At 39.2% G+C, this 20,343-nt stretch overlaps 1 protein-coding gene across 3 annotated transcripts in view; it reads right to left on the minus strand.

The window, feature by feature from the left end:
• LOC150079227 (metabotropic glutamate receptor 3-like) overlaps window positions 1–20,343 on the minus strand; it is a 175,207-nt gene that overhangs the window by 38,240 nt on the left and 116,624 nt on the right. For all 3 annotated transcript variants that reach the window (XM_090384024.1, XM_090384023.1, XM_090384025.1), the window contains exon 4: window positions 5,498–5,610. In XM_090384024.1, the coding sequence (XP_090240150.1) occupies window positions 5,498–5,610 (113 nt within the window). The remainder of the gene's footprint in view (window positions 1–5,497; window positions 5,611–20,343) is intronic.

Here is a 20,343-nt window from a genome sequence, read left to right on the forward strand (position 1 = left end):
TGCTGATGCGCCAATAAAACCCAAACCAAACCAAAACAAATACTTCAAAACGTAACCCATATTAAGCAATAACGGCCATGCATTACCATGCATTGTGACAATATACGAGATGTAAGAGACCTGCCTGCAAGGTTTTCCCCCAGAAAAACTGGGGTTTTTCTTCTAGCAAATCGACCAGAGAACACCAAGCAAATTAAAAGACACAATACACATGAGTAGGTGAAGTGAATTTCTAGGTGACCCTAATATAATAGTTTATTTTTTTTTAGACCTCACTAGTGAAACGTTGGTCCATACGCACTGGGTTCCTAGTCCTTTCCAGCAAAACGTAACCCATATTAATCAACCATGGCCGCCTATCTGGATGGTAAGCACCATGCAGGATGGGTTCACGGATTCCTGCTGCCTGCGCCACACAAGAAGGCGTCCGTCAGCGAATTGGACCAGGTATTTGGATTCTTCCAACCAGCACACTCGTTTCCAGTCCAACTAGCGTGTTACCACAGCATTCGCTGTCGATGATGAGTAGTGAGTAGTGGGTGTCTCTTGGGTTCTCTGCTGTGGAACTCCATACATCTGAGTGTGCGGCGCATCCTCATTTGGGATATTGTTCTTGTATTCCCCCATATTGTATTGCGATGTCAACTGTTGCACATTGACCTGCCGTTGAGCCCGTACAATGTGCTGCACCCTTCGCTTACCACGAACCCGCTTCGCTTACCATTTACCTTGCGTAGTCCTTTAGAGCAGCGGTTCCCAACATTTTTTGACTCGCAAACCCCTTTCAACGTAATATTTTTTATCGTGAACCCCTTTCAACACAATATTTTTAATGCGAACTACTAAGCCTGTATTCTCTGAAATCGTATAATATTTCAGAATTTTTATTATAAACTATTTCCAGTACTATGTTTCTACAGGGTGTCTCAAAAATATTGGTACAAACGTTTAGGGGAGGCAGATAACATCTAAAGGAATGTGAATCGCATAGGAACCCATAACCGGAAACGTCACTGTAAGTCGGTACTCGGCGCTGTTCATCAGTTCGCGAGATTGACAATTTCTGGTTTACTCATTCAAGCAGTAGTCGCCGCACGAAGAGCATGCATCAATATCCGAACTGTGAGCTGGCAGACATACACCTAGTGTATGGATTAGCAGAGAGCCCACACGGTGTGCGCCCCCATGCGGCACAACATCGCTTCGGAATAAATGTGTGGACAGGTATGGTCGGCGACTGCTTAGTCGGCCCATTCCTGTTACCATTCCGCATGAACTCCGCTAAATATGGTTCTGTCTTGAACAAGTTCTACCAGGGTTACTTGACGATGTTCCAGCAAATGTGAGACGCAACATTTGGTTTCAACATGACGGGGCGCCTGCCCATTATGGAAGGTGTGTTCGTGACCATATGAACAGGCGTTTTGGGCGTCGATGGATTGGCTGTGGTGGACCGGTTGCCTGGTCCCCAAGCTCACCTGATTTATTGAGCCTTGATTTCTTTCTGTGGGGGAGCCCTGAAATCTATCGTGTATGAATCGCCTGTGGAGACGGAAAGGGATCTCGTGGCGAGACTCGTCTGCGCTGCTGCTACTGTCAAAGAAACTCCAGGTGTGTCGACCGTGTCCGCCAATCCATGCTGCGTCGGTGTCACGCATGCATCGCGTCTCATGGTGGAACCTTCGAGCATCTGTTGTAACATCATGAAATGCATCCATCTCGTACTCCATTGTTAATATTATGTCAAATAAATATTTGCCACTAATTACTGGCTTGTGTCATTTCTGCTTCTTGTGCCTCTGCTACTACTTTCTCGTGACGTTTCCGGTTATGGGTTCCTATGCGATTCACATTCCTTTAGACGTTACCTACCTCCCCTAAACGGTTGTACCGATATCAATATTTTTGAGACATTTAGTATAAGCGACCTTGCTTAATAATCAAAATTATTATTAAGTATTATTTATACTTTGTAAAGCAGTTATTAATAAGTACAAACAAGATTTCGAACAGGCTAAGAGTAGAAAACTTGCTTCTTGTCCGAATAGTAGCCGAGCATTCTGGTCTCTTGCCAAAGCTAATGGCCGCAATTTTTAACCATCTCTGTTCCCACTACTGTCAAAATCAGATGGTTCTTACCACATCAGCCAAAGATAAAGCTAACCTACTAGCATCCTATTTTTCTTCCAACTCATGTATTGATGATCGTGGTAAATCACTTCAAACCTTTCGCGGTACACTCCATTCAAGGCCTTCTGTGGTTTTCCGTCAACAGGATGTCAGAAGGATTTTGATGAATCTGATGCTAAGAAAGCGCCAGGTCCCGATGGTATTTCTCCACTTGATCCCAAAACCTGTGCTTGCCCCTGAACTTACTCCTGTTTTGTGTTGTCTTGTTTCACTTTCTTCAGGACGTATGTTCCTTCTGCTTGGAAGTTTGCTGAAATTCAGCCAGTTCTTAAAAAGAGTGACAAATCCCTTCTACTCTTTCCAAAGTAATGGAGAAATCAATTAACTGCAACTCTTAAACTATCTGGAAATCTTTCATCTGATCAACGATTGCCAGTATGCATTCCGTCAGTGTCGATCCATTGGTGATATTCTGGCTTATGTTACCTATTTAAGTACAAATTCAATGGAAACGTTTGGTGAAACTCAAGCCATTGCTCTTGACATTTCAAAGGCTTTCGGTCGTGTTTGGCATAAAGATCTTCTAAATAAGCTTCCATCCTATGGTTTTCCAGCTGTTCTTTGTAATTGGGTATCCAGTTTTCTCTCTGACCGCTCACTGCGGGTGATGGTAGACGATTCTGTGTCTTCTAACTTCTCCACTAATGCTGATGTTCCCCAAGGTTCAGTTCTTTCTCCTTGTTCTTGTATATTGATTCTTTCAGTTCTTGTATATTGATGACCTTCTTCCATTGACAGGAAATCCTATCTTTTGCTGATTTTGCTGATGATAGCACATTGCTTTCCACCATCCAGTTTGAGAAATCCTGCCCTGCTCAAACAGCTTCAACTTTTCGAGTATCCACTGCCAATTTTTAAATGCCGATTTCAAGGTAATTCGACAGGTGGGGCAACGAAGACTGAATTCCAAACCTTCCAAAACTCAGTCCTATCTTATATCTCGCAAAAAGAATTCCTTTGCTCCTATGATTATCTTCGATTACGCTCTGATTTCTAGGCAAGATCTTGGGGATTACCCTGACTTCTAATCTCTCTTGTCATAAAAGATATTACAAATATTGCTTTCTCTGCATCCAAAAAACTGGGTTTTCTCTTCCACACATCGGCCACACCTTCCACGACCGTCGGTAATAGTAGACCATGTGCTATTACCCGTAACTCCAAATCACAGCTTTCCATTGTTCTACGGTCTAAGAACGACGGACCTTACACCTTACTCGGGGTAATTTGTTAATTGTGGAAGGCTGCTGCATGACCGTGGTAATCCACATCATGGAGCGTCTTGCGTACTGTACTGGTGCTGACACGTGTCTCAATCTCACTGATGGCCTTTGTATGCTGAGACAACATCGTTCCCAGGGGACGATTCTTTGTAAAGCTCTCCTGTCTGTCACATTCTGTCAGCTTTGTAGATTTTCCGGGTCGTTTCGTGACAGTTTCAATATCCATCCACTTCCATTTGTAGATCACGTCAAATTCAAGTTATCATATTAAGCCACCCGAATATTTTTTTTATTCATCTGCCGTGCATTGTGTGTTATGTCCGTAAATTGCTTGTGTTCTATGGTCGATTTGCCTGTTTTGCTGGACGAAAAACCCGAGTTGCCGACTTGCTATCTACGCCTGATAGCAAGGTTTTACTATCCACGGAGTGAAAAAGCCCATTAAAGTTCCTCGCATCATCGACGGGATTCGAACCCAAGCCTTTTCCACCCGGTGTGGAGGATGGTGACGATATCACTGTGCTACCCGCGCAGACTTTGTAGATCACATCACCAATCATCTACCTAAGATCTTTAGTTCCGTTGAAATGTTTTAAGTACAGATCGATTTCTTATGTGGCACTCTATTATCATTCCGCGCCGGAAGTCTGTTTACTTCGTCGATCGCAGAATCTTGCATTCAATTGTATTACAGCCTCCACGAAAACCTACGAGCAAATTTATAATTGTGAATGATAAGTAGTGCTTGGGTAGGACGTGACCAACTATCAACGGAGGGGTGTACGCATATTAATGATAGGATAGTGTACATAATTACATACATACAAGTGGTGTAACATTGTACTTGTAGTTATCGTTGTCCTTTTCACACATGATCGAAAAGGTTTTTAATCTATTCCGTAAACGACACAAGGAACTTTTAATGGAATGGATTTTAATTGGGCAATTGATGTTGGCGTTCATAGAAGAACCTCCGGCCGCTTGCCATTTAAACCAACAGTGGTTTTACGGGGTCTCAAATCGGTGCTCCAGTTGGGTCTGTAAATTTGTGTTACGTTATTTTAAGCAAACATCGATTTTATGCAATGCACCGAGCTTTGTGATGAACCTCATTGCCCTGTTAAAAAATAAGAAATAAAACAAAATTGCAACGTTCTAAGGACGGCTCCACAGTATGCTCTAACAGCACAAAGTTGTTACAATGTTATCAATGATGTTGCAATATCTCTCCCGCAAGGTACCATCCAAAAAAAAAACTACCAGAACAACACCATACCAAGGAAACGGCCCAAACTTGCTTAACAGTTGGGACGGTGATATTATTTCTATATGGTTTTCTGAATGTCATTCTTAAGTTTTCCAAGTGATGAAATCAGCACTAGTTGAGATTCGCCTCTCTAGAGAATCCTTTTCTACTCGTACAAACAGGGCCGTGTTAAATGCGACCCTGATTGGACGAGTTTGGACTACAGCCAAACCGGCCATGGCCGGGGACTTACGCGAAGAGGGGGCCTCATTTTCAGAGTGAATATTTTCTAAAGTAAATATTCTAAATAAACCAAGAGAACGTGTAATATAAAAGCATTCTTAAACTTAACTTGTTAAGTGTTTAAATTTTATTCTTATACCTTTTTATTGTACAATAAATAAGTTAAAAGTTTATATTAAAATTGTTTTTATTATTGCTTTAATTTTGAAGTCAAAAACCGCAACATTTTTGACTTCTTAGTTTACATTTTTATCAAGGAATTATTATTCACAATATAAATATAAAAACCTATGTAGTATTCGTTTTTATATGTATGTGTGTAAGTGTAATATATATATATATATATTAAAGGGCCCTCAAATTTAAATATGGCCAGGAAAGGGGCCTCAAATTTAAATTTGGCAGGGAGCCTCTTTCATCCTTAATCCGGCTTTGCCTCCAAAGGTCATTTCCTCCAAGAATGACAGTGCATTAACTTTCATGATAAAAGGGTTGTAGGCAACACTCGCCAATGGAACTTGATAATGAAAATTGCTGTACCTCGTCTCTAGACCTCTTTGGTCCAGAGACGAAGTCCACATTTCCGGGTACTTACTTCAAGATTTCCAAGATGGCATGCGCTTGATTGACATCCGAAGGTACTGTTCTGAAGAAGAATTCGAATTTTTCTTTGTTGCTTAGAGTTGGGCTTGTAGATTGGTAGCTTATCTGTGGAGAGAAAATATGTTCAATTAAAAGCGAGCACAGTGTATTACCACAATCATTGCAAAGAAATTATTATTTTTTTTTCCTGAATGGTAGCATTTTCAGGAAGATAATAACAATGATAATAATAATAATATTTTTATATATATTAACTAGATGTTCTGTTGTCGGGGTGAAAATTGAAACGACAGCTGTGTTAAGATTTTTAAGTTGGCAATTTCTAATCGAACACTGGCATACACATCACCATCGGAAGAAACAACAAAACAACACTTTAGGAATATCTATATCGAGGAAAGTGGAGGAAGTTAATTTTAATTTTAAAATTAACTGCTTCCACTGGAATTATATAAGCAATCTGTGAGTCAGTTTCCCTTTAAATTTTTGGAATATTTTTCGATGGTTTTCAACTGGAGGCGTACCAGTTGCTACCAGGTTTCACACCGATCTTCAGAAATACCAAATTTCTTAAAGTTTTGTAAGTAGGTGTGGTGCCCACACCACATGGATAAACGCCGCCCCTCTATGTTACCAGGCAGTACTAGGTGGTAGATGACTCTCATCAACCGGTGAAATACCACCAATTTGCTTATTGGAGGCTTGAAGTGGTGGAACCCATGTTTAGTCTCTAGAGCTAAGTTCCGGTCAACCCTTCCCTATCTCTTCCAGCATGCAGTATTATTGATGACTTTTGAGGTTATGATGAACGTCGTGGCGAGATCCAATATTCCTTACATTTCGAGGGTACAGCTCTAAAACGGTGTTCGCAGGCCGGCCGCTAGTTAGTACACCGGACCGAACCTATTGGTAACTCTCTAGGAGGCTTCTGGATCAGCTAGTGTATAATCTTGCTACCTCTACTCTGCCAGATAGTGACTGGAGGGAGTCCGAGTAGTGTGTATGCGGGGAGCATTGTCGAGGCCACGTTATGTCAAGGATCTGGGTATATTCTTACCACGTGTACGCCATATCCAAAAATTTCATTACTTCATACAGCATGCCCCACCCACTTTTTCTTACTATTGAATACACCATGAATTGTCAAACTAATAGAGCAAGCTTATCTGCGAAAAGATCTAAACCTCCCAAGCACTTCCAAATTCATTTCACAAATATACGTGGTCTCAATTCTAATCTCAACGATGTCCATTTCCACTTGCAGTCTGCCAAACCCCATGTACTTTTTCTGACAGAATCTCAGTTATCGGTTGATTCAAGTACTGCTCATCTCAGATGCCCAAATTATTCGCTGTATGAATCCTTTCGCCCCAAAGGTGGTACTTTACAAAGGTGGTACATATGTCCGTTCTGACATTCCCTGTCAGAGACTTGGCAATTTGGAATCTACTCTCTTTGATCTCCTCTGGCTTAAAATCTCTCTACCTCATTGTGTCAAATTCATCCGTTGTCTCTACCGTTCTCCTAACTCCACCAATCACTTGGAGCTCTTTGACTTCCTCTCTTTGCAACTTGACTTTCTCCAGTCGAACTTTCCAAACAGTGAGGTAATTTTCCTTGGTGATTTTAATGTTCACAACTCCAGTTGGCTTCTGTTTTCTAGTCACACCGACCCAGCAGGTCGAGATGCTGAGGCTTTTGCAATTACCAATGACCTAGCACAGATTGTTCATTTACCTACAAGAATACCGGACAATCCTAATCATACAGCCAATACGCTTGATCTTTTTCTCACAAACAACCCTTCTAAGTACACGGTCGAAGTGAGAGGTCCTTTAGGCACTTCAGATCACAACTTGGTGATTGTCTCTTCTCTAATGGAACCTTTATCTCATGGCTATTCTCAACCTCGTGTTGTTTGGCATTACAAGAATGCAAAATGGGATGACCTGCGAGACTTCTTTTCTTCTTTTCCTTGGTCGGATTACTGTTTCAAAACTTCTGATGTCAACGTTTGCTTAGATCGTGTCAGTGATATTATTCTTGCAGGAATGGAATCCTTTATCCTACACTCCACTTTAAAATCTCGTCCATTATCTAAACCTTGGTTTTCCAATAAATGTGCAAAGGCTGTTCAAGAGAAGAATGGTGCATATCGTAATTGGCTTGTTTCTAATTCTTCAGTTTCATTTTCTGCCTACACCAAAGTTCGCAACAATTGTAAAGCAGTTATTAATCAGTCCAAACTGGAGTTTGAACAGGCTAAGAGTAGAAAACTTGCTTCTTGCCCTAATGGTAGACGAGCATTCTGGTCTCTTGCCGAAGATATTGGCCGCAACTTTTGCCCATCTCTGCTCCCACCTCTGTCCAAATCAGATGGTTCTGGTGTCACTTCAGCCAAGAATAAAGCTGACCTGCTAGCATCCCATTTTACTTCCAGCTCATGTATTAAAGATCTTGGTAAAACACCTCCCACCATTCCCAACACGCTCCATTCAATGCCTCCTGTGGTCTTCCGTCAAAAGGATATCAGAAGGATTTTGATGAATCTTGATGCTAAGAAAGCTCCAGGTCTTGATGGTATTTCTCCGCTTGTTCTGAAAACCTGTGCTGCTGAACTTGCTCCTGTTCTTTGCCGCCTTTTTTCACTTTCTTATTCCAAAGGTGTTTTTCCTTCTGTTTGGAAATTTGCTCATATCCAGCCAGTTTCTAAAGAGGGTGACAAATCTCTCCCATCCAGTTATCGTCCCATTGCAATTACTTTTACTCTTTCTAAAGTAATGGAGAAATCAATTAACCGCCAACTCTTAAACTACCTAGAAACTTTCCGTCTGATCAATGATCGCCAGTATGGATTCCGTCAGTGTCGATGATATTCTGGCTTATATTACCCATTTATGGACTAATTCAATGGTTCGGTGAAAAACAAGTAGTTGCTCTTGACATCTCAAAGGCTTTCGATCGTATTTGGCATAAAGGTCTTCTAAACAAGCTTCCATCTTATGGTTTGCCAACTGTTTTTAGTAATTGGCTGTTCAGTTTTCTCTCTGATCGCTCACTGAAGGTGATGGTAGATGGCTCTCTGTCTTCTAACTTCTCCACTAATGCCGGTGACCCTAAGGTTCAATACTTTCCCCCACTCTTTTCCTCTTGTGTATTAATGACCTTCTTCCATTGACTGGAAATCCTATCCATAGTTTTTCCGATGATAGCACATTGCATTCCACTTTCCATTTTGAGAAACCTTATCCTGCTCAATCAGCTTCAACTTCTCGAAAATCTGCTACCAATTCTTTAAATGCCGATCTTCAGGTAATTCTCCAGTGGGGCAAAGACAACTTAGTTGATTTCAACCCTGCTAAAACTCAGTCTTCTCTTATATCTCGCAAAAAGGATTCTTCTGCTCCTATGCTTATCTTTAGTGGCACTCCGATTTCTAGACAAAATGATATATCTCTTTTGGGGATTACCCTGACTTATAATCTCTCTTGGCACAAGCACCTTACAAATATTGCTTCCTCTGCATCTAAAAAATTTGGTTTTCTCTTTCGCTTTCGGCGTTACTTTTCTTCCGAACAGCTGCTCACTCTGTATAAATCGCAAATCCGCCCTGCCATGGAATATTGTTCCCACATCTGGGGTGGTGCCCCCAAAACCTCTCTCAGGCTTTTTGATTCCATTCAGAAGAGGGCAGTTAGGTTAATTAATGATTCATCTCTAACAGAGTCTCTCCACTCGCTTTCTCATAGACGTACTGTTTCTGCTGCATGCCTCTTCTACAGATATTTTCATGGGCACTGTTCTTCTGAACTGGCTTCTATAATTCCCGCTCTCTCTTTCAAAACAGTCCGAACACGTGCTGCCATCAGCCAACATCCATTTACTGTCCAACTTCAAACCCACAGAACCAACTGTTCATCTTCCTAATTTATTCATTCATCTTCCGTTTTCTGGAACAACCTTCCTTCATACGTATTTCCTGAAAATTACAATCTACAGAAGTTCAAGTCCAATATCAACAAATATCTTCTTTCATCTTCTCAACCTCCAACCCAAGCACGGTACTAAGTACTATAGGTTCTAATACCTCTCGTGTTTGGGGTTCATATATATATAAAAAAAAAAAAAAAGTAGCACTGTGTGAGCTTATTTTTATTGTTATTATTTTTATTTTGCTCAAGGAGACAATGGCGACGAGGCATCGGTGTATTGTGTCTGTAAATTGAGTAGGTATTCATATAATCATATAGGTACACCTGTTTGCTAAATGAGAAAACCCGAGTTTCAGGAGAGGGGACCGTACAGTCTTGGATTAATTCGTCCACGGTGTTAAGAAAGCCCATAATTACTCCTGGTGGATTCGAACTTAGATTTGTGTTCATGAACAGGTAGAAGTGAGGAATGAAAATTTTATAGCTATACACTGAACAGTCACGGCAAAACACTCACTGGAGAAAAATTAGTAATCTTTATTCAATATCTAGTAGAGCCACATTTTGCCAGAATTGCAGTACGTACCAGTCCTGGCATGGATTCCACTAGGTGTCTGAGGGAGTCTAGCTTCAGAATTGACCATTCTTTCATCAGGATATTTGCAGTTGCTGTATTGGGATCGGTAGAGAACTGCGAAGCCGAACTGCCCTTTGTAATATCCAGGCATTCTCAATTCTGGAAAATTAGGCGACCATGGTAGATGTTGAAAATCTTGTGGATATTCCTCGAACTATTCAGATATACTTTATGCACGATGGATAGCTGTGTTGTCGTCTTGAAAGAATTCATCGCAGTCCGGGTAAAAATGAAGCACTGTAGGGTGAAGTTGGTCAGATACGACAAAAAATCCAATCCAAGGTGTGAGCGGACCCAGTCCGTACCAACAAAACATACCTCATCCCATGAGACAAAGATGACGTGAGAGTTTGGATGCATGGCTTCATGGGGTTCATGCCACCCTCTTACCTACCGTTGGTGCTTATTGTTATTATTTTAGTAGAGTTTCGGCGCATAAGCTACTAAGACAGTATTGCTCCGTGTATATTTTCTGTTAATTGCGTTTGTTCTGAGGTCGATTTTCTGTTTGCTGGACGAAAAACCCAAGTTTCCGGGAAAAAAGCCGTTAGTGCAAACTAAGTGTAAATCGTGACTCGTCCGACCACATGAGCTTTTAGTCTAGTCTTGGGTTGGCGGCACCACTCTAGTTGATCGTTCGAATTTTTACAGAAAGAAGTGACTTTCGTATAGCTACATACGACTACCATTCTCAGATTCTTCAGCTCTCGCCGCATGTTTCGGTTGGACGCGGATCTGTCTTTGTCTAAATTGAATTTTTCAGTCATTTGCTGCACACTGGACCTTCTATTCTGAATACCGCGTTTTTCCTTTTAGAGTTAATGCTCCTTTCGTCTTATACTCATCATATACTTTTTGTGACGGTTGCTTTCGACACTCAAGCGATTTTGCTATGTTTTTCTCAATTGTCGCTGCTCCTAAACGTGCCCCCAAAATAACACCTTTCTGAAAATCAGAAATATTACTCTCTTCTTGATTACTGGATCGAATAAAAAAAGAATAAGAATAAGAATAAGAACAGGAAAGCGTACATTATTTATCTGATGTCAAGGAACTTGTGATAGTACCATCTAACAACTTACATTTGTATATCGTACGTTTGATTATCTGTTGCCGCCAACTGCAATACAGTAATTTGTATTTTCTTATCTACTTTTTTTTCTTTTTTTTTTTTTTTGGCCAGTGCAGAAAAAGCCTGTGACTTCCTTGCACATGGCTAATACCAATACCACATCGGGGAATGGCCAATTCTAGAAGTAAATATGCCAATTCTCAGGTAGATTTTGCCGGATTCTCCCACTTTCCTAAAATGTAGCACGAACTCTCACAATCATGCCATTTTGAAACTCCTTGACATCTTTACTATGTCCCATAACTGCTACTTTATCGCTTTGATTTGCGCGACTAGATGCAAAATACCACTGCTGTAGCGTGGAAGCTGTTCGGATTTTTATACTGCGAGTTATGCGGCATAGTCCATTACTAATGGAGTTGCCATAATTCAGTGTTCACTGGGTGTACCTACGTCAAAATTTTGAAATCTCCAACAACAAAATGGTTCACACAGATGTATTTAGAACTGAGGGTATTATTATTATTATTATTATTATTATTATTATTATTATTATTATCAGTTTATTTATCTAACACCCCTATACAGACATTATCTAGGAGGGTGGCTAATACAGACATCATACAGTACAACAAATTAGACCGCAACATTGAAAATCAGAAAATACATGATAAATACATCAACAGTCACTTGAGGCAAGCAACATAAATATATTCTGTTATAAACATATCTTCAGTTCTGAAATATTTATTGAGAAACTATATTATTCGAGTTTTCAAAATTTTTAATGACCAAAAGTGTATTGGCTCTCCAATTCTGAGATCCAGAAGTGACAATAACGTAACATGGCATGCATTACGATAAGCGCTTGGGAGCGCGCACGCACATACACACTGATTCTTTCACAGTATTAATAATTTATATCATTAATTAATTAAATATATTAATCACCATATATCAGTAGTTAACAGTAAGTTTCGTCCTGAATTTTATGTAAAGAAAACTGTTTTTAAATGTTAGTTTTAAATATTTTAAATAATTATGATTTATCAGTCTAAATCAAAAACCAATGCGCCCTCTATCCAACTGTATCGTTTATTTGTGTATCTTCTGCTAGCAATTTACTTAACGAAGGAAACTTAGTTAAGTGCAGTGGGCATTTATTTTGTGATATTACGTTGTATTTGTGAAAACTTTTATCTCTATGCTAGGCCGTTTCGGCCTAGCATAGAGATATTATTTTAAAGTATGTGGTATATTGGAAATTTCGATAACATTGTCAATCATTTATGGTTATATAAAAGGGCTTGTCGCATAAGACGACATAAGGAAAGAAAAATGAAGACTGCAAGTTGGAAGTGTATTAAAAAAAAAAAGTATGTTCTTATAAGTATTTTGTTGTGTGCTGACTGCTAACTGTGTATATAACAGTGAACAGCGGAAAGAAAACGTAGTTTCTCCTTAAGGAATGGATTACAGGTATTTTATTTAATCTTTATATTGTCTAATTTAATTTTAATAGATTTTTCAAATTTCACTTATTATTAGTATATTCTTGAAATAATGTGAAAATCACTGATATGGACCTCAGTGCTATCTCGTAATGCATTGGTATACTTAACAGCGATTCGCTTTCCTTGCAGAATAATGAGCCAGTGGTTTTTCAAGTAACTTGATTTTGGGGAATACTAAATAAATAAAGTCGGTAATAGTTAGTTGCCTCTACCGTTCCATTTTCCGTTAGAAAGGATGATATATTCGAGGCATGCATTTTAATGAGTTTATATTTAGTGAATAACAGGTGAAGTGTTGTTGACTAGCTAATGGGCGTTTTCACTAGTGTTGATAAGTTATACTTTCCGATAACTTGGGAAATTAAAACAGTGAAAATGAAATAAATAAAAATTAATACTTCTCACAAGCTAGTCAAAAGTTTGTGTTCTTGCATTTGCCTTATCTGTGAAGGAAGTGTCTGGTGCGCTATAGGCGATACTAAATGTTTCTATGGACGAAAAAAAAAAAAAAAAAAATCGAAAATATGTGCGCTGTTTTTATTAGAAGTTCAAAAAACATCGCTTTGCTTTATGCAGCATCAAAGAGACCAGAAATTTAGGCTACGTATTATCTCGCAGTTATGTCTCGTGACAGAACTATGAAAACACTGCTCGATTTTAACGTAAGTAAACAGTCTCAATTTTAATTAATTATGGCTCATAAAAAATAGACAATTCTTATTATAGAACTGTAGGACTTCAAAATGGGCTCTTTCGCTGATCACTCTCTTCTTATGCTTTCACCCCTGATAACATTTGGTCCTCTCCCATTTTTCAGCAGAAACACACCTGCCTATGCTATTGTTATTTCATTCGAAATGACACCTGGATTATAATTAATTACTTACTGAAAGCAAGACATCATAAATAACTCTGAATACATTTAAAATTTAATGTGGTAAACAGTTAAATGAATAACTAACTATGGGGAAAAAGAAGGGCGCGCTTTGCCTTTCCGAAGCCGTATGTTAGCATTGACTCAGTCATACAAATGGTTGCACATACTTATATTTGTCTTATCTCCCAAAGTATAAATATGTAAATATTTATAGTTCATTTGGAACTTTTATCGCTGAATCGGGTATTGTGTGGGTGGTGGTGGGGGGGGGGGGTTGAGTAGTAATAAATACTGCTGGCGAAACAATTTAATACTAATAATAATTACTTTTTATAAATAAAATCGAATTGGCTACTAATTGTCTTTTGGGCCGAACTCCACTTAGCGGTGCACCCTTCAAAATGGCGACGAGAAGCGGGGAAAGCAGTGATTGACAGGTTGTGACTCCGCCCATTCACAGCGTTCTCCTCTTCGTTTCAGGCGGACGTCATTGCAGCGGCAAGTGCGAAATTCGTATCGTTTCGTAGTCGCATTTGCTTGCTGCGTTCTGTTTCCACGTGCTACCTCGTGTCGTCCTGAGTTAAAGAAAAGTGAAACTTGGAAATATATTTATAAATTGTTCGTATTTTTCCTGGTGTTGTCCTGAGTTAAAAGTGAAACTTGGAAATGAGGTGAGTTTTTTTTTCTTTTCCCATCTCATTAACCTAGTATTGTGTCAGTTGTTACGTTCTTTAAAAAAATCTATTGGCGTATTGTGCATATACAAAGAGGAATTTTATCGTTAATTGCACGTGTTAGTCGACTTTCATTTGTGTGTATTGAAAAAAAAGGTTATTTTTACGCGACTTCGGTAGGGATGCAAGCAAAAACCGGTCGTTGGCCCACACGTAGTATTGTTTCTTGTTTCGAAAAAAAAAATTCCTGTTCGTGTTAATTTTTCTTCATTTTAACTCTGAGATGTTGTTACGTGACATTGTCTTCACCGAATAAATTGCCGTTTTGCCGTTAATTTTGTTGTTTTTCAGCTGCGACATACTGTTGTCGCGTGAAATACGCCAGGCGCAGTCGTCGAGAAGAAGAGGGGAACGCAGTGAATGGGCGAACCGTTAAGTTATGAACCGTACGTTACTGCTTTCCCCCCTCTTCTCTACGCCATTGTGGAAAAAACGATCAACAAGGAAGACCTGTTAGAAGACTTTTTTAGTTAAAAAAGTTATTTAAATACCAGAAAACTGAAACAATAAATATGATTTCAAATAATGATTAGCGAAAATGAACTTCTCAATTAGATTCTATTATCAATTAGACTTTTCAAGAATTTCGTCCCTTCCCTCCCTGGGAAAACACTCGAGTTTCCCGGGTTGGTGGAAGGATTTATTTTTATGGCGCCAGAAGTTGATTCTTAAACTGTCTGGAGAAGCATGTACATGTTCACCGGCTAATCTGCATGTTGTACAAAACTCAGACTAACTCTCGATAAAAAAAAAAAAATAACAGTAAAAATAAAAACCACGCCCTCCGCCTGAATGTGGCTGATTAGTCTAGATTGAGTACTTCAATTCCTCCAGTCCACGGGAATCGGACTCAAACCTCTCAAAAGTGTAGTATACGATTATGAGAACTAACTCAACGAAAATAAAAAAACAAGTAAAAATAATTCCTCCCATCTTAACAAGTTGGAGGTGAATAAGTTATTAATTTATGACTTTTTTAAATACGGTTGTAGGTGCCTGTTTTTTTTTTTTTTTTTTTTTTTTTTGTAGTTGTTGGCGCATCAGCTTCTGTGGCCATAATGCACCTCCCAAGGTTTTGCAGTACTTTGATCCAAGCCCGAGGCGGGATTCGAACCCGCGACCTTTGGGTTGCTATGCAGGCACTTTAACGCGAGCACTTTTTTTTTGGTAAAGTCTATATTCTTTAATATACTTTCTTTCTTTCTTTCTTTCTTTCTTTCTTTCTTTCTTTCTTTCTTTCAATATTCTTACCTACGTTGATGACATGAAATTGTACAAAGAAATTAATCAGTCTTTGGATTGAGAGGAGCTGCAAAAAAGGTATTCAGTTAATATACCAATGGATTAAAAGTCATGGACTAGATGTTAATATTGATAAATGTCATGTCATTACCATTTCTGATCCTCAAACAATTTGTCATCTGTTACAATTACACTTTAGAATCTTTGAATATTAAAAGAAAAGAACTAATGAAATTAAAGATTTAGGGATTTTAAGAACTAGTAATGGCTCTTACACAACTAATTAATAAAGTAACTGCCAGAGCCTCTAAATGACTTGGCTTAATCAAAAGGGCTTGTTTTGACTTTGTTGGCCCTAATATCCCAAAACTTGCTTTATATATCAAAAATGTTCGTCCAATTCTGGAGTACGCAACACAAGTGTGGATCCCTTTTGGTATAAATAATATTAATACGCTTGAAAGGGTTCAAAAATCTGTCATCAGATTCTTAGATTATAAATCAGATTTAGATTTAAATCTTTTATGTTTAAATATAAAGATATGTGTAAAATTTTTTTTTAACCTTCCCATGTTAAGTGTTAGAAGGAATGTTTGACTGCTTCCTTCTACATTCGATTATTCAAGGCAAAATAGATCCTCCATTGCTACTGGCATGTATTAACTTCAATTGTTCCCCTAGGCGTTTGAGGTAACAAATTATTTCACATCTCCAAATTTAGGCCAAATCAACTTAAATTTGAATTTTTCAACAGAATAGCTGCATTGTAAAATGAAAATAAAATTGGTATTTTTATTAATAAAACTAGTGTTAAAAATTAATATCACAAACTGTTGTTTTAGCCCATTCATGTTTTGGATTAATTCTCTATATTTCACTGAAGCTTATTTGTATTACTTTTATATGTTATTATTATATTTCAAACTGTTTTTCACAAATGTAAGGCTTTTTGCTGTTTTTTTTTGTGATTAAAAAAAGTCCAGAGAGCGGTAACCCTTACAAAATGTCGTAGAGATCGATTGATATATTTATTACTTAAAGCGGTCCCAGCCAACCAATGGCAACCCCGCTGTCAGTTACACATAATTTAGCAGTACTCTTACATACTCCTCCTCCTGTTTGCCCAAGTACAGGGAGGGAAATAACCTGCGATGACCAAAAAAGATTGATTTGAACAAATTGAAAAATAATCAAATTACATAAAAAATAAAATATACATATAATTAAATTTCAGACAAAGTCCAAACTTCATTGGAAAGATCTGTATCTGTTCACAGTCTGTTGGAAAGCCAGCAGCGCCAGGAGCTGCAGAGGTCAGAAACGCCAGTACAAGGAACTGGAGTTGCAGTGGATATATCAAGCCTCCACAATTTCACAGAATTCTAGGTAATTCGGCATACACCATACCGTATTACAAATCCAAGGCTTCCAGATGCAGAAGAGTCTTCCGTCTAAGAAATATTGCAGCTGCAAAGGCTTGGAAAGCCAAGACATTCTCCTATTTATCAACTAGAATTGTCTCGCAGCCTTCTGCCATAAGACTGAGATTACTAACCCGAGATACCAATTCAATTCGTAGATCGCAGTACTCCTCACAGTTGTACATATTGTTCCCATGATTCTCTTTCGCCACAATGGCAACTAGATCTTTCATTAATTCCTAAATCATGCAACTTTCCATTAATCGAACCATGACCAGTTAATAAGAACATAGCTTGTAAGTTTGGGGCAAACCATTTGAATTTTATCGAGGCTGCATTTCTTAAATCTGGGAAAAATTTTTGTGTAATGTGCCCTTTATCACAAACACTCCAACACTCTTGCCAGACTTTTACCAAAGCATCCCAGATTCTTGTCCTTTCCTTCCTGGGATCTGCCAAAATGTCCACCTGTATATTCAGAAAAGAACAGGGAATGCCACGGCGGATGAAGTAAGCCAATGCACAATACAATAAATGCAGATCAATAGGCAATTTTCCAGTCACAATCTGCAAAGCTGGGGTGGACACAGTTCTGCATGCACATCCTAAGGAGCATTACTCTTTGAATGGAACTGAGCTCTCTAGTAAATACTTTTCCACTTACACGTTCAAGCCAAATTGGTGCACCATACGTTACCATGGGGATAAATACACATTCATATAGCAAGTTCAGCGCCTTACCTTTTATTCCCCACCCAACTCTAGTGATTCGAGTAATCATCCCAATAAATTTCCTCACCTTTTCTGATAGATAAGTAACATGTGAGTTGAAAGTCAAAGATCCGTCAAACATAATGCCTAGATATTTTAATTGCCTTGCCGATTTTAGACTCGACCCATCCATTCTAACAACCGGGGGTCTTCTACTCGAAAATTGATCCTTAAAGACCATTGTCCTTGTTTTGGTTCCTGATACAGTCAGTTTATGTAACTTGCACCAGTTATTAAGTTCAAACAAACCCTGCTGTGACCTGGTTTCTAGTTGCATCCGTGTATTTCCTTCAATAAGCAACACAAGATCATCGGCATATGCCACCATCTCTGTATGCTCGAAGTCCCTACCCAACCAATCCTCTATAACTAGGTTCCACATTAGTGGTCCAAAAACCGATCCTTGTGGGCATCCCCTGGTCACCTCTCATACAATAGAATCAACCGACGACTTACGGTGCGTGAAGTAGTCCTTTACCACCCTCTTAGTTGAACAGCCTGCAAGTCTCAAAGGCAACTCTGAGGTGTCTAGAGGACCACTAATAATAACCGTGTACTTTGAAGGGTTGCTTTTGATAAAAAAAATATCAGGACTCCTAGGTGTGGGGTTAGGGTTATTCGTATCGTGGTAGATAAACGAATAAGCTGTTTGAAGTTAGTAAAATAAAAGCCTGAGTAGCTGGGTTCGTTTAACTAAAACAGTGAAGCCAGTTGCGGTTGTAAACTTTAAAATCACCAAGGAAAATCACTACAAACTTTTCTGAGTGATTAGCATTACTAGAGGCATATGGTACATGAAAGGAGGCTTATATAGCATCAGCCAAAAAAACCACCATTCCCATTTCACCCATCCATTAACTCCAAATGTTTGTCTCATTCTGCCTTGAATTTATTTAAGCTGTCAACTTCAATAACAGATGGAAGTTTGTAGAAGTGGACAGCTTAAATAAACGCTGGTGACTAAAGGCATTCCCGCACATCTATTCTACAACTGTCTTTCCTCAATTTAAATTTATGTCCCCTCAGGCGACTAACCTGGGCAAGAGGAAGAATGCTATCAGCATTGAGCTTGCTCAAACCATTCAAGGCCTTATACACCTCGATCAGATCACCTCGCATGTGCCTAGTCTCTAGACACTGAAATTTGCAGAACTTAAGCCTTTCTTTGTAAGAGCAACGCTTTATTCTATTCACCACTCGCTGCCCTTCTTGTTCAAGCAGCTCTATATCCTTCCTAAAATGAAGCCCCCAGACCTGTATACAGTACTCAAGGTGTGGTCTGACCATTGCCTTATACAAGGGGATAATTACCTCCTTATCCCTGCTAGATTAGTAGAGTTGGTAGAACTGCTTAGTCAACAAATGAATTTGACAGGATGGCATATAGAGATTTTAAGCAAGAGATTCCAAATTCAGAGCAGGCATATGCAGCGTACACATCAAAAGTACCACCTTTGAAGCGAAAGAAATCAAGGAACGAATAATTATGAAGGGGAACCGACAATAGACTGTCAGAAGAAGTAAGTGGGGATTGGCAAGTTGTAGATATAAAAGAACATCATTAGAACTGGAATTGAGACTACGTATATTTGTGAAATGAAGAGGAAGTTTTTAGGAGGCTTTGATCTTTTTTTGCAGGGAAGTAAGCTTTATTCATGATGCATTCAGCAGATAAAATAAAAATAGAGGGGGGAAATATATGAATTGATGATATTTTTGAGTATGGTGTATAAGTAGCAAAGAATAATACCCAGTTCCTTACCTTAAATAACATGGAATTTACAATGCCTCTCGCATATACACTACTTAGACTCTCCTCCAATTACAAATGGCGAAGTAGGGCTGCGTGGTTATACATTAGCTGATCCGGATGCTTCCCGAAAATTTACCGATAGGTTCAGTCCGGTGGACTATCTAGTGGCCGACCAGCGGCGCGTAGCACACGCTTCTTGATCAGACCGTGATTCGAGGCCGTGACAACCAAATACGGAGGATCCGGAAAGGTCAGGGAATGACCACCGCATATCCCCAGAGCAATATGGCCTTAGTTGCTAATGCTCCTAAAAACCAAAAAACAAACAAAACTATAGCCGACCAGCAAAAAGTCTTAGAACTACACTCTAGAAGTGCAAGAAATATCAATTCCAAAAATGACATCACTCATACTACATTACAGATGACTGAGAGTTGCTGGAGCTTTGCTGTCGAAACTAACACAGGTTTCACCACTTCAAGCTTTCAATAAGCAAAGTGGTGGTATTGCACAAGATGCGAGTCGTCTATCACCTAGTACTGCTTGGTCACACAGAAGGACAGCATTTCTCCACGTGGCATAGCTGCCGCCACACTTCGACCTTTGCTTACGTTGGTTTACATCTGACTGATATTAACTTCCAGAGCTGATCTCCAGGACATGGGTAAACTCGAATCACTGCGTTGCGGGCGTGGCTGAATCCAGGACGGATTCAAGCAGATGAAGTGTGGGTTTTTCAATAGACTTTCATTTTTAACTAGTGAAAAAAGTGTTAGGTTAAGTTTATGCCACTAATTCGAGACAGATTCAAGCAAAAGAAGCCACACCAGCAAAGTGGTACCCGTGTTCTTGAGCATAACCACCTCCAGTATACTAGGTGAAGTG

The sequence above is a fragment of the Mastigoproctus giganteus genome, chromosome 10 (assembly GCF_048544385.1).
Source record: "Mastigoproctus giganteus isolate SK-2022 chromosome 10, ASM4854438v1, whole genome shotgun sequence".
NCBI lineage: Eukaryota > Metazoa > Arthropoda > Arachnida > Uropygi > Thelyphonidae > Mastigoproctus > Mastigoproctus giganteus.